The 14,777-nt window shown below is 36.4% G+C and overlaps 1 protein-coding gene across 2 annotated transcripts in view; it reads right to left on the reverse strand.

Annotated features, from left to right (window-relative positions):
• The window catches only part of LOC149803260 (calcium-activated potassium channel slowpoke-like), a 346,338-nt gene that overhangs the window by 215,377 nt on the left and 116,184 nt on the right, over window positions 1–14,777 (reverse strand). For both annotated transcript variants that reach the window (XM_089952911.1, XM_089952912.1), the window contains exons 4-5: window positions 13,215–13,326; window positions 7,287–7,438 (exon numbers count right to left, since the gene is read on the reverse strand). In XM_089952911.1, the coding sequence (XP_089809037.1) occupies window positions 7,287–7,438; window positions 13,215–13,326 (264 nt within the window). The remainder of the gene's footprint in view (window positions 1–7,286; window positions 7,439–13,214; window positions 13,327–14,777) is intronic.

The raw sequence follows: 14,777 nt of genomic DNA on the forward strand, positions 1-14,777 counted from the left end.
TTAAGGGGGGAATAAAACTAATTTTAATTGTGCAATACATTACCTGCTACTACTGCATTGCTACCTTCTTCCATGCTGCTAGATCCTAGTCTGGGCTCAATTTACCCTCCTCCAAATAGTATCAGGAGGACCAGAATAAAAAATATAAACAAAATTCTTTAGGCATTTTCTACATAGGGAATATCTTCCTTTTTTTGACTCCAGCAATAGTAACAGGTAAGTATTACATAATTAAAATTAGTTTGACTCCACAAAACACTACATTTTATTAGCAGTAATACATTACCTGCTACTACTGCACTGCTGACTTTGTGAATCTGGTGGAAGGCTGATGGCAAATATTTTCAGAAGAATGTTCTACTGTCAAATGGAGGATGGCTTGACAATTGTTAGGCTGACAGAACTGGACCCAAAGCATGAATAACTTTACTCTGGTGTGTCAATGAATGAAAGTAGAATGACATGTGGAATGAGGATGCCAGAAAGCAGTTTTCATGACATCATCCAAAAGGTATGAGACAAAAGGGCCCAAGATGCAGCAATAGTACTGATCTCATGAGGTTTCACTTTCATGAAAGCGATCTGAACTAATAGGCTCTTTTAATACTCCAAACAATGCACTTCAAGAATGAGGTTGCTGAAATATAAGAAGTACCTTTTAAAGGGAGAAAATGACAGTTATGACCCTTTCTTTCACTGTTGAATGTGCCACATACAGGCATAAAGCAACTTGATCATCCCAAGCACAGACATGATTTTAATAAGAAGTGTAGCCACATAAGTAGCTGATTCTTGCCATAAACCTCAGCTGGCAAAGAAGAGAGAGCAAATTATAGTTACAACTGAAACATAAACAACCCTTTTCTGCAGCATGAATTTAATTTCTTCCCCTTCATTATGCAAGGAAAATGTCTGTTTATAGGGTAAGAATTGTAAAGGAAACTTCAGTGACAGGTTCTTCAGAGAGTTTTGATAGCAACAAAAGAGCACACATGTGGTTCACCTTTATATTTACAAAAATGATCAAGAGACTAGTGACTGAATCTTAGTATACCTGACCAGATCTGAAAGAATTGGATCTGACCCAATATTATAGCCCATTGAGAACTTAAGGGTATCAAAGAGGACTGTTCTAAAGCCCCTAATGAAGGAAAATGTAGGTTTGGGTGAGTGGGGTAAAACTAATTTTAATGATGTAATACTTGCTGGTTGCTACTGCATAGCTAGTACAGTGTGACCTTGCTATAACACGGTGGTTGGGGTCCATAGAACCTGACCATGTTAATGACCAAACCATGCTATAACCAATTAAGTCTGATAGCTGAAGAAAATGACACATGTACCTTAAACATGGTTGGGATGGGGGTGGGGGTGTAATAAAAGTGGGTGCAAAAAATACATGCTTTTCATTAAATGAAGATAAACTAGACTGAACAACACTTGCATATTGACAACTTATATTTGTGTAAAACAATCCATATCCATTAAGTACTGTATATGTATGTAAGAAATCCATAATTTGAGAATAGATCACATGCTATAAAATTCATGTATGACTCACATCCTGTTTGAAAACACAAATAACACACATATAACAAATACTGGGTGTCCTCGTTTTGATCTATATCCAATTGTTCACTAAAAACAATTCACTATGACTGTTGCAAATAGCATGTGGCTGTAATTTTTATATGTTACATATACATTTGCTTAAAGTGGTCTGTCATCTTGCCAAGACTACCTACAGGATGAGGCTATTGATAAGGAAATGAAAATTAGAACAAATTAAAAAAATTAACAAACATAACTGCAAGATACCCTATCTTCATTTAACCTGATGGCCATATATATATGGTTTCAAAATATAGCATTTTATGCCACAGTTGGAAACAAATGAAAGCATATTTTTTTCTGCAAAAATTAAACTTTCACGGCACAATAAACATGTTCCATTCTCTTTGGAAAATGAAAAACTCTGTAATATTCCATTGCTTTTATTTAAATTTGGTGCTGACTTCCTTTTATGAATTTTTGTTCAAGATTGAAGTCAGGTTCCTTTGATGAAGGGTGCATGTGTTATTGAAGTTACTGCTAAGGACAGCTTTGGAGGATCAAACAGATGTCTGTTTCTCATTGAAGTGGCAACATCAAATAATTGTAGAACAATGATTGAGACTGATTTTTTTTTTCATATACTGAATGTTAATGCAAAATGATTGGTGTTCAAAGGTAATCAGTTTTCTTTAAAATATAAGTGAAACTTTTTTTTCTGTATACATTTTAAAATCAAAAGAAATTAGCCTTCATTTGGTCAATTGTAGCAGTTACTGTTCCTGTCTTCAAAGGATGGTCAATTGTAGCTAGTCCTGGTAGCATTACTATTTGATAAACCAACATCATTTCTGGTAGTGGAGTGATTCTGCATTCCACACATGCATCAGAAATTATTTTTAAAAAATGCCAACAGGTATTCTTTTCTAACATGGAATACTACAGAAAATGTGAGTTTTCTAAAGGATTTAATTCTATGAGCAAAAAAAAAGAGGAATTTAACTTACCATCCACATATAAAGGTCAGTTTAACTAAATATATTAATTACTAGCAAGTGGTGGATAGTCTGACACTATTTCGTCCAAAAGATCCATTATCAGATAGTGCCTTGTCTGGTTGATCTCCACTTTGGTGGAAGGTCTGATGATCCCAAAACTGGCGAATAGAAGAAAATACAAAGAATACTCACCCTCACAGAAGAGCAGGTGACAGTTACAGGATGGAATCCACATGGGTCACATTTTGAGTAACGGCAAGTGGGCACAGGGAGAAAATGCTTTTGCTTTCATGGGCTAATGAGTGAAGGTAAAAGGAGGAAAAAGTAGTGTGAGAGTGCCAAAATGCAGCTCTCATTACATCCTCCAAAGATGAACGAGTTAGACACTGCATGAATCTCATGGGCCTTAATTTTCATAAAGGTCAGGTCTCTATCAGTAAGGGATTAGTAAGCTCTCTTGATAGTTAACGCAATCCACCTAGAAATGGTGGAAGGTGAAATGTCAGCTGAACCTTTAATGGCTGGAAAATGATGCTTCCCAGCCTTCCTTCTCTCTTTAGAGGCTGCCAAATAATAACAGAGAGCCCTAACTGGACATAAAAGTCTACCTTGGTTATCCCCATCACTAATATACTGAGACTTGGGATCTCAATCAGGTGTGGAACATCTGAAGGAAGCTGGGCTTTTTTGCTTAAAAAAACGGCTGACAAAGGAAAGAATACTAACTCATAATTCCCAATAAACATGTTAAAATCCTGCTCCATGAATAGGTCATAGAGACTGCTCATTCATCTCGCAGACAATATGGCAAGCAAGAAACCATCTTGAGGGTAAGACACTTAAAGGAAGCTGCACCCAAATGTTCTAATGGAGGTTTATTTATAGACCACGAGAGAGATTTCATTAAAGGCATTAGAGAACGAGACATTCGAATCTGCAATTTGAAAATACTTAATCTGATACATTAAGTGAAAAACTATCCCAATGGCAGGGCCTTTTGAGAACTTTAGAATATTGCAAGGGCTGCTTGATAGCCATTAATAGTAGCGTCTTCAAAAAGGAAGAGAAGAAACTTGGCCAAAATGCCCATATGTTTTCTGCTAAACCAATCACAAAGATTTTCCATTTGGCATCATATACCTTATAGGCTGATCTCCTGTATTGAATGATGTACTTGGCAACTTGCTCAAAAACTTTTTTTTGCAGAGAGATCATTTAAGGTGAGCCAAGCATGAAGGTGGATAACCTATAGGCTCTTGTGAAGGAGAGAGCACCCTCTTCTGCAACAGAAGATCTATCCTCTAAGGTAGGGTCCTGGAATGGACCAACACCAGATAGAGAAGATCAATGGGGCTACAAAAGGGCAATCAGAGTGAATTTAGTGGTGGAGTGCATGACTCTTGATCATCCTGAAGGGTGGGAAGGCATAAGCAAATAAACCATCCCACCTCATGCTAAAGGCATCCACTGCCTAGTCCCTCTTATCAGAGACTGGGGAAATATGTTAAGTGGAATTTGCTGTTCAACATGGTGGTAAACAAGTCCACTAATGGCATTCCCTAAAGATGGAACAAGAAGTCTGCTATGGATAGGTGGAGAAACCATTCCATGATAACTACCTCTACTTTCCTTGACTATCTACCAAAATGTTTATCCTGTTGGAAATGTGGGTTACTCCTAGGCATACTCCTTCTGAAGTTGTCAAATGAGGCAAGTCTAGTCTGAGAAACTCAGACTGCCATTGTGGGTCAACCATTCATCTAAATATTGCAGGATTGGGATACCCATTGACTTTAAATGGGCTGCAACTACTCTCATAACCCTGGTAAAAGCTCAAGGTGTGGAGACTTGGCCTAAATGGCAGAACTTAGAATTGGAAGACCTCTCCATCCAAACAAAATCTGAGGTACTTCCTCTGTGGAGGAAAGATAGGAATGTGAATGTATGCATCCTCACAATCAATGGGGACTGCCCAATTGCCAGGTCTTATGGGATTCCAAACTGAGGCTGTGCTCTCCATTTTGAATCAGGGAGGAATGGTTGATAATTAGACAAGACTTGCCCCCTTTCTTGTGAACCAGAACAAATCCAGGAATAAAAGGCCAGAGATTTCTCTTTTAACACCCTTTCTACTGCATCCTTATGGCCCTCTTTTTACAAGAGGAGGGGCATTACAGAATCGAAACCAATAACATCTCTTATGATAAAAAGGGCCCAACCACTGACCATTATCCCTGACCAATACTGCAAAAAGAAGTGTAGTCTGGCACCAACTGGAACAAAACAAAGAGGTATGCTCTGCAAGAAAGGGTGCAAAACCCTAGTGCTGTCCACCCTTGTTCTTAGGAAAGAGGGAAGGCACAGGGAACTTCTTCCCTGGACCTTTGTGGCATGCCCTTTTAGAGCCCACCTGCAAAGGGGGAGCTCTGAAATGGGGCTGTTGCTCTGACTGAGCTGCATGGCTGTACAGAATTTAACCAGTGTGACCTGAGAGTGGTCAGGATGATTTAATTTCTTGGCTGGATTTGAAGAGTCAGAAGTGGATACAATGGGCTGGTGTTGATGGTTCCTCATATCCTGAGTAGCCACCAAGGATGAGCCCTCTGAAGAGAGTCTCAGACTTCAGGGGGTCATCCCTCAGAAGGTTCTGGCAAGACCTTGGAAGAGTCATGTACCAAATCTCTGTGGAGGTTGAGGAGGTCTGCTGACAAGGCCATGGACAAGGATAATGCATGCCTAGAAATGTTTGCCACAGCTTCCAATCAACAATGAAGAGCCAATGGTGAGAGAGATTCCTTGCTAAACCTTAGAGAAAGCTAACTGATCATAACTGAGTGAGGAAGGCAAAAGATCTGGTTGAAAGCTCTCTATCCTAGTGATAAAGAGAGGATGCTATTCCTCCCTCTCCAAAAAGGGTCACACATGGAAACTGGTGCTGCTCCAAACTCTAGAGAGAGCAAAATTCACTCTCAACTCATCCATATATTCCCTTAACAGGGAGACAGCTGTCTGTAATCTTACAGTGTGTACAGAATAAACCAATAAGGATGGGTTTTCAGAGATTTCTTGTGGCTATAAATACCTACATATTGCTTAGATATTGTTCCTGCAATATAGATGCTGAAAAAAGAATGATATACAAAAATCTTCAAATACTCAAGGTAAAGCGATCACTAAGTCAATGCTGATATAACATATTCAGTGAAAGGAGTTTCATAAAAAGGAAGCAATGACAAGCTTTTAGTAAAGAAAAGCAGTAATAAGGTTAAACAGGCTTTTTTAAAACAATAGACTACTATGTCTCTCTGAATTGGCAATAAAACTGTAGGTTATGATTGCAAGTATAAGAAACAAATTACTGAAAGCTATCAAAAATAAAAATAAAAGAACACAAGTTCATAATAAATGAGCTTTACATTAGATGAATTTAAAAAGTTGTGTATGACCTGTTCACCACATATGTATATTCGATTTAATTTATATTTGATTTAATTTAATTGTTTGTTTGTTAGTTTAAAATTTTTATTGTAATGTAACTTTATTTACGGTACTGGATTTGATATTGTCCAGAAATTCAGTTCAGTTCTGATAGATTTTTTAATAATTTTGACATAAACAACTTTATAGAGACACTGTATCTAATGCTGACCTAGTTCCTGACCTTGATTCAGAACCAGTAAGAGATGTAGTAAACAACTTTTTAAAATTCTTTCTCAGGGTAAGATTATTAAGTGGCATCAAGGTCATACTTGCAGTACGTGACAAATAACATGTATCAATTAGGATTTTCCATCTGTTTTGCATTGTAGCTAGATTTATTATTGATGTTTTGAGAAAGAATGTTCATTAGTGCCTTAAAACTTGAGAAGTTAAAGTGTTTTAAGTTATGACCAGTTATGGGCTAATTATTTTGTTAAATTTAATTTATTTGCAATGAAGACAAAATCAAATGAGAAATATAACTTCCAGAGTGGTAACAAGGTTGCTCAGTCAGTTGCAAGATCACTTTATTAATAAGCATGGTTCTTGATAACTGCTGAAACTGTCCAAGAGTTTGATGATATACCCACATTCCAGAAATCAGATCAGAACTATGGATCTCACAGTGGAAACAAAGAGATTGCTGATGACAAATGGCTAGTGACCCTAAGAAAAAACAAAGGTGCTGGGCAAAAACATAAGCTCCTTTGACCTCATGGTCAGATGAACTAACGATACTGACAGTGACATTTTGGTGACTCCCCATTTTTTCCCTCTGACATGCTTATTGCAGTTCAATCTTCAATTTGTTTAAGTTTGAACAAATTTGCACATGTACATGATTTAAGCAGACTTCTATCAAATGCCACTTGTCCATAGTTATTACTTGTCCCAATGAAAGTAAGTTAAAGATCAGTTTTGAATTACACACAATCCTTTAAAAAACATTAAATTCATATTTTAAAAATGTGCACCTGCATGAAATGGAGCTAATTTTTAATTGATTTGAACAGATTCATCAAATTCCAAATTAGCAACCTTGAAAATCATGTCTTCTTTAATTGCCATTTAAACTACATAATACATTCAATACAATTTAGCCACATCAAGGGCATACAATTGGGAAAAGTATGGGTATGGCTAATTAAAATAGTAAGAATTATGGCAGCAAAAGGAGCAAATAAAATGACATTCTTCACTTGTATTCTTAAAAATTCTAAACACAGATAAATCAGAGAAGCTGTCCCAGCCACTTACCAGATGAAGAAATCCTGCAGCTGCAAGCCATAAACTGGCAAAGAAGGAGAGGACCTGAGCCAGTCGAATCATGGTGCTGGTTTTCAAAATGTTGAGGTATGTCAAGATGTCAGGAATGGACATCAGTCTTAATGCTCTCAGGAATCTAAGACCTGAAAGTATGGAATCAAAGGAGATTGACAAGTGCAGGTAAAAATCACTCCAAGGTCTTAGGACGGGTGGCTTCTCTATGGCAAAATAAGGACCATGTCCCATTATAAATTGGAATATATCTATAAGTGAGATACTTCTAAATCATACTGAATTAAAATGTTAGTAATATGCCCCAGGAGACTGGATCCATAATTGAGTTTACTCAATTATGGATCCAGTCTCCTGGGATACAATACTAAAATCATTGTTTGGTCCTCTTCTCAATCATCACAGAAAAGTCCCTGTCTTAAAGTCTCAAATATTGGTGTGTTAAATAAAAACGGAATGAAAGAAACTTGTTCTCTAAAGTTAGATTTAACTTTCGATCATTCAAACAATTTGCCCTTGACATAAGATCTAAGTAGAGAATCTCATTCTACTGAAATGCAGGCCCTAGTTTCAGGAACACAAGACCTGAATTTACTATCAAGTCTAGAGTTAAGGCATCTGCTTTGTCAATTTTAAGTCAGACTTAAATTTTAGCCAATTAGATTGCTGGATTCTGGACATCAATACTCTTAGTGAATTCCAGGCCAGGTCTAAATCTTTAACTCACTTCAGAGATCTCTAGGTGGTGGTGGCCTGAGAAAAATGTTCTAAATATTTTCCCTGATCATATACATAAGTACCCCTTACAGAACTGCGGGAAATGTAGTTTTGTAATGACGAAACTGATTTTAATTATAAGATACTTCCCTGTTACTATTACATTGCTTTCACTTTTTTTTATGGATTCACAGGTGGTCAAGTGGTCTAAAGTGCTTGCCATTACCAATCACTGCCAGTTCACCTCTGTCCACGTGGGTACATGTTACAGGCTCACCCTATGTGGGTATGTGAGAAAGCTGCCAATAGCTTTCCCGTGGGTTGGTGGTTCTTACCAGGATTTCCCAGCTTCTTGATACACCAGCACTAAAGGCCATCATGTGCTAAAAATGGTGTTAAACCCCAAAACAACAAAAACATCACTTTCCTGGTGCTAGTACCCTGTCCAACATGACTTTCCTCATCCAATTACTACTGAAAACAAAAATGAACATAGCGCCAGTCTGTTATCTATCATCTGTCTTTGACTTGGACCTAGATTGATATCAAAGCAGGAAGGAGGGAAATAATTGAAATAGCAGGTAAGTACTACATAATTAAAATTAGTTTTCCTCACAAAACTTGTTTTTAATAGCAATAATACATGAACATTAACTGCTATTATATTTCTGATTTTTTTCAGCACAGAGGAAGTTGTTGTTGTTGTTGTTGTTGTTGTTGTAGGGTTTAATGCCATTTTTCAGAACACGATCGGCTATATATGGCCCCCAGTATTAATGGTGGAGGAAGAACCCGGGTCATACCACCCAAAATACTTAATTTCTGGCATCCTATCTTGTAAAAGTTTGCAAGGGGCATTTTTCTGTAGTTAATTTTTTTTAAATCATTGGTTATCCATACTAAATAACCAGTGACCATTGACAGACAACCAGTGACCAGTTACTAGTGACAAATGCCCAGTTGACTGGTATTCAATGCCTTTCCTGGTGACTGACAGCTGGCACCCAGTGACTGGAAACTGCTGAATGGAAAACTTCTGAAAATATTATTCTATTCGTGAACTCGACTTGTCAAGCAATCTAGCCTCTTGAATTGGACAATGGTCTACCCATGCATGCAAAAGATGGCTGTACTTTCACTGCACTGTAAAAAAGGTGGACTTATTCAAAGGGGGCTGATGACTTCCTTGAGCCTGAAAGTACTATTAATTACTCTTGGGATCAGAGAGTGTCTATTGGAAATGAAGAAGATGTGGCCCCTTTCTTCCTGTGGCTGTAGAATTGGCAACTTTCAGCTAAAATCCACAAGAACACCAAGCAGGTGATGTAAGGGTCCCAAGCCACCATCCTATGGCATCATTTGCCAAATTTTTGTGGCATGCTCAAAGGTTGAAATACTGCAATTGCAGCAACCAGAACAAATTTGTAGTGGGTAATACCCACCTAAGAAAAGGATAACATCAGAGACCCTACTTTGCCAACAGATGCACAAAATCACTCAAACCCTTCAAGGGACTGATGCCATACCATCTGAAAAGAATGTCCTAGAATTAAAGATAGACCATTTATTCTTTTTAACTGTCAATTGTTGAAACCATCTCTGATATTTCTGCACCAAAATGGGATTTTCAAATTAGCCACTGTGGTGGCTATATTAGATGTAGGACCTGTTCTAATTTCTCTAATAGGACTAATTAGACATCAATAGAAGTCTACAACTATCCATTCAGGAGGAACAGCAATAAGATTTTCAAGATGGACATTGTGGTAGTCAAAATGGGTCCCCAAGCAGCAGTATTTTCATTTAAGACCAACTAGACCGCGGGATGAATATTTGTCAAAAGTTTCATAGCAATCTTCCAAGTATTTTAGAAGCAGTAGCAATAAAAAAAATTTGAACTAATGGACAGATGGATGACAGGTGACATAAGGCAGACAAAATGCCATCCCATAAGCTCTTCTGGTATATTACCGGTAGAGCTAAAAATGAAAGAACTAGGAAGAAAATTTAAATGCAAAACAGAGAAAAACACTTTTGACAGAAAATATGCCAAAAGACATGAGAAACAGTAAAAATGTCCAGCACACAGAGATAAATGTAATAGCACAATGAGTCCAAGGAAAAGGAAATATTCCAAATGAATGAAGTGACTAAGGTATCAGATTGGAACTATGCCTATTTTTGTTCTTGACCTCAGATTACTAAGTGAAGAAGGTAATTTGTATTTGACTAGTGACTAACACCAAGAAAAGTGACAGCAATGTAAGAATAACAGAGAAAGTATTATTGCTATTAAAGATTTTTTTATTTGTGCACATTTTTTGTTGACATGAATTGTATTACTATATATGATCTAGTTGTCAAGATATACAAAACAAGGTATATTCTGAATTATAAGCTCAGGGAGCAATCTTGTACTATTTCTTTGAGGGGGGTACTGGGCAGGGAGCAATTGGTATGGACTTAGCATGGGACAGAGCTTTCTTAGATAAAACATGTAAGATTACAGTGAGGATAAGGCTTACTGTGACTGCATAATTATGATCCCTAATACTGGAAATATGTCAAGACACATGGATGCCACCACTAATGTGGTATAATTGCAGAAACCTTGGTTCAAGATGCAAACAGGGCCCATAACTGAGTCAAATTTTGATGGAGAAAGTTGCAACAAAAAAAAAGATGTAGGTCTTCTTCATATTCAAGTCCCATCCCAAACTTGATAAATTATATGCAGCTTTTAAAAGTTAAAGAGCAGTAATAAAAAATTACTCAACAGTTTTAGGTTTAACAATATATAAAGCATGAAATTAATAAAAGTAAAAATGTACAATTGTGCCCATTGTACACTTTCTTGTATGCTAAGTTTTTCTTACAGACTGCCCCCCCCCCCATTTTTAAAAATCTAACTTTCAGCATAGTGATTGTATGACAATTTTTTTGGCACACCAATGATTCCTGGAAAAAGAAGTTTTAATTGGACAGCTGTTATATGTTTCCAGTTTTTCTAACATAGAAATAAAATAATAGTCTGTATATGACACAGACACCTCTTTTGATTCTAAAAGAACCAAGGCTTAAATGCTAAAAATATGGATTGCAGGAAACCAAAGATAAACCTCAGAATGTCAATGCAGATATTAATTTACAATGCAAGAAATTAGCATTGTTGATTGCATAGTCATACATACAGAGGTCTATTATTTCTAACTATTTTTCTTTATAATTTTACCAACTAACAGTTTAGTGGGAAGAAATTTAAGATGTAAATACAGGAGTCCCTCAAAGGGGCTAAAATGTAAATACAGGAGTCCCTCAAAGGGGCTAATACTTACTGGGTGAAAAGAACTTCCAAGAATTCAATATAAGATCATTTTTTACTTTTAGCTGTTGAGTGGTGAAACCATCTCTGATACTGTTCTGCAATAACAAGATTTTCAAATAGCTGCTGTGGTGTTCATTCTCAAGAAGACTTCTAATGATGTCTACTTTGCCATAAATGAAAATGGTGCCAATCTTATATCCATCTGGTATGTCCATTATTTACGGCAAGGCAGACATCATTTGAAGTCTTTTGGATAAAACTCCATGTCATAGTGATCATCCATTCAAGGGAAATAGTGACAAGAAGATTTTCAAGACAGAAAAATGGATCTAATAATGGCACTATTTTCATTTAGAGCTAATTAGACATAATAAGACTTTTGGTGAAAACATCATGTTAATATGATATTTCCATCCAGGAGGAGTAGTGACAACAAGATTTTCAAAACAGCCACTGAAGTAGCCATACTAGACAACAAATCAGTACCATTATCATTTTGTACCTACTAGATATTAAAAGAAGTCTTTTGGTGAAAACACCATGTCAATATGAATTTTCATTTAGGAGGAACAGCAATGACAAAATTTTAAACTGTGGACCATTTTCATTTAGAACCAACTAGACATCATAAGAAGCCTTTTAGTGAAAATGTCATGTGGCACACTTATTGGACGTCAGATCTGCCCCAATTTCACTTAGAACCAAGTAGACATCAAAAGCAGTCTTTTAATATAAACCTCATATTGATTTGAACCGCCATGCAGCAGTTGTATCTATAATTTGAAGATGTCAGATCAGCAGTATTTTCAAATTAGACCAACTGGACATAATAAGTGTATTTTGGTGCAATCCCCACATCAATATGACTTTCTGTCTGAGAGTTGCAAAAAAAAGATTTTCAAGATGGCTGCCATGGCACCATAATCAATGTCTGATCAGCACAAGTTTTTTTTCCAGACTAACTAGACTTCATAATAAGTCCTTCAGTGAAAAACCCCTGCTGATATGATTACACATTCATGAACAGTAACAATAACAAATTTCCAACATGGCTGCCATGGTGGTGATATTGGACATCAGATTGGCAGCATTTTCATTTTAGGACCAACTATACATCATTTTGAAGATCAAGTAGACATCACAAGTCTTTCAGTGAAAACCCCATGTTGATATGATTATCCATTTAAGAGGAGTAGCTATAAGATTCTGAAGATGGACACTATGGTGGCTATATTCTGATGTCAGAGTAGCATGATTTTAATTTAGGACCAACTAGAGCATGGCATGAATGTGTTTCCAAAGTTTCGTGACAATCTTCCAAATAGTCTAGGAGAAGTAGTTGTTGTTGTTGTTGTTGTGGGGTTTAATGCCATTTTTCAGCACATTATAGGCTATACATGGCGGCCAGTATTAATGATTGTGGAAGAACCCGGGAAAACCCCAGAAAGTACCTCCAACCCACGAGAAGCTACTGGCAAGCTTTCTCACATAACCACACTGGTCGAATCCTAGACTTGAACCCACACAGACAGAGGTGAGATGGCAGTGATCCATAACGGACAGCGCTTTAGACCACTCGGCCACTCAGGGCCCCAGGAGAAGTAGTGAAAACAAACTTGTGCTAACAGACAGCCAGACAATGGATGACAGATGATCACATAAGCTCCTTGGGTCTATGACCAGTAAAACTAATAAAAATAACTCTAATTACTAAAATTTTGATAACATTTGCCACTAAAGATCATAAAAATACATAAAGTTCTATCAAAATATGACTGCACATTTGGATCATGATTAAGCTGGGAGAATGACTGACTTTTAGAGACTCCTTAGGGATTCATGTTATATCAGATGTATGCACTCACCCAACCAGTTGTGATCTAGATAAATGGCCACAAAGGAAGGAGGAATGGTGAAATAGTCCACGAAGGAAAATATGTCCAACCAGAACCATAGCTTATCATTTGCTGCAACAAACTGAAATGAGAAATAAAGACACTGAACTGCATCATAATGACTTGTGCTGCTAATTTCTTGAAGATAAATAATGATTTTGGATTTTCATATTCATGACACATTTGTCCAATATTGAAAGACCTCTATACTCTAATGTGTTCTGTGAAAGTTGGTAAAATTCTGCTGAGCAATTTTTTTCATATATAATTTTAGTGGTGATAGCCATATCTGATGGCAAATTAGTAACATTTGTATAATAAAAGCCCTCATATTAGGATACTTTCAAATTTGCTAAATTATATTGAGTGGTTTATGAGAAGTTGTTGTATAATCTGTTTTATGTAAGCCATATTTTGTGATGAGTATGAATCATATGTAGGTGCTTTCTGTCAGATTTGGTCAAATTTTGAAGAGAAGTTTTTGACTTGTTAAAAGATTTTTTAAATTTTTTTATGGCAGTTATATTTAATAGAGACTTGGCTTTGTATACAATTTAAAACCATTCAAGCCAGGATGCTTTGTGTCATCTTTCATCAATATCTGCTTAGCTGTTTTTCAAAAAACGTTTAAAGGTTTTACTAATTTCTGCATCAACAACCATTTGATGGTGGACTGACAGCATACTATCAGTTTGAAAGCCCTTAATTAACAACAGTATGCTGTCAAATTTGTTTAAATTCACTAAAGCAGTTTTTTAGATGAAGTTTATAAAAGTTTGTCCTTTCTTAGCAATGGTGATGATATGTGCTGCCAGACTCATATCTGTTCTACAAATGTGAAATCTCTTTGATGTTTTCTAAGAAATATGGTCCTATCTGAAATCCCTTCAAGTCAATGCTTTTTATAAAAAATTGGTCAGGTTATATTTAAGCCATTTTTGAGAAGAAGTAAATGACAATCGTATTCAGTGGATTTGCACAAACTTTAAAGTGTTTTGTACCAGAATGCTGTTAAATTTAGCTCAAGATCTGACAGTGGGTCTTAGAAGTTTGCAAGAGTCCTCAAGACTGATATTGCATATTTGATGAACAACTGGAACCATTTACATTTAGGACCAATTAGGTAAATACAAAGTCTACTGTTGAAAGGGTTAATATAGCTATCTATTTGGGACAAGAAGACCTACCAATCTTTTCAAGTAAATCACCAAAGTTGCCATACTGAGGGCTAGTCATTTTGATTTAGGACCAGCTAGACACCATAAGAACTGTTCTGATGAAAATCCTAAGTCATCAGAATGACGTCATATAAGAGAAGTAGTAAACAAGATTTTCAAGATGGTCATATATGGACATCTGATCATAAAATTTTAAATTACGATTGAAAAGAACATTGCAAGAAGTCTTTCAGCAAAAACCCTATGCTGGTATGGCAATTCCTTCAAAAGAAATAGTGATAATATGATTTTCAAGCTAGCCATTATGGAAGCCATATTGTATCAGCATTTTATTTAATTAGGACCAACTAGACAT

The sequence above is a fragment of the Sinohyriopsis cumingii genome, chromosome 3 (genome assembly GCF_028554795.1).
Source record: "Sinohyriopsis cumingii isolate HCF-2022 chromosome 3, ASM2855479v2, whole genome shotgun sequence".
Taxonomy (NCBI): Eukaryota; Metazoa; Mollusca; class Bivalvia; order Unionida; family Unionidae; genus Sinohyriopsis; species Sinohyriopsis cumingii.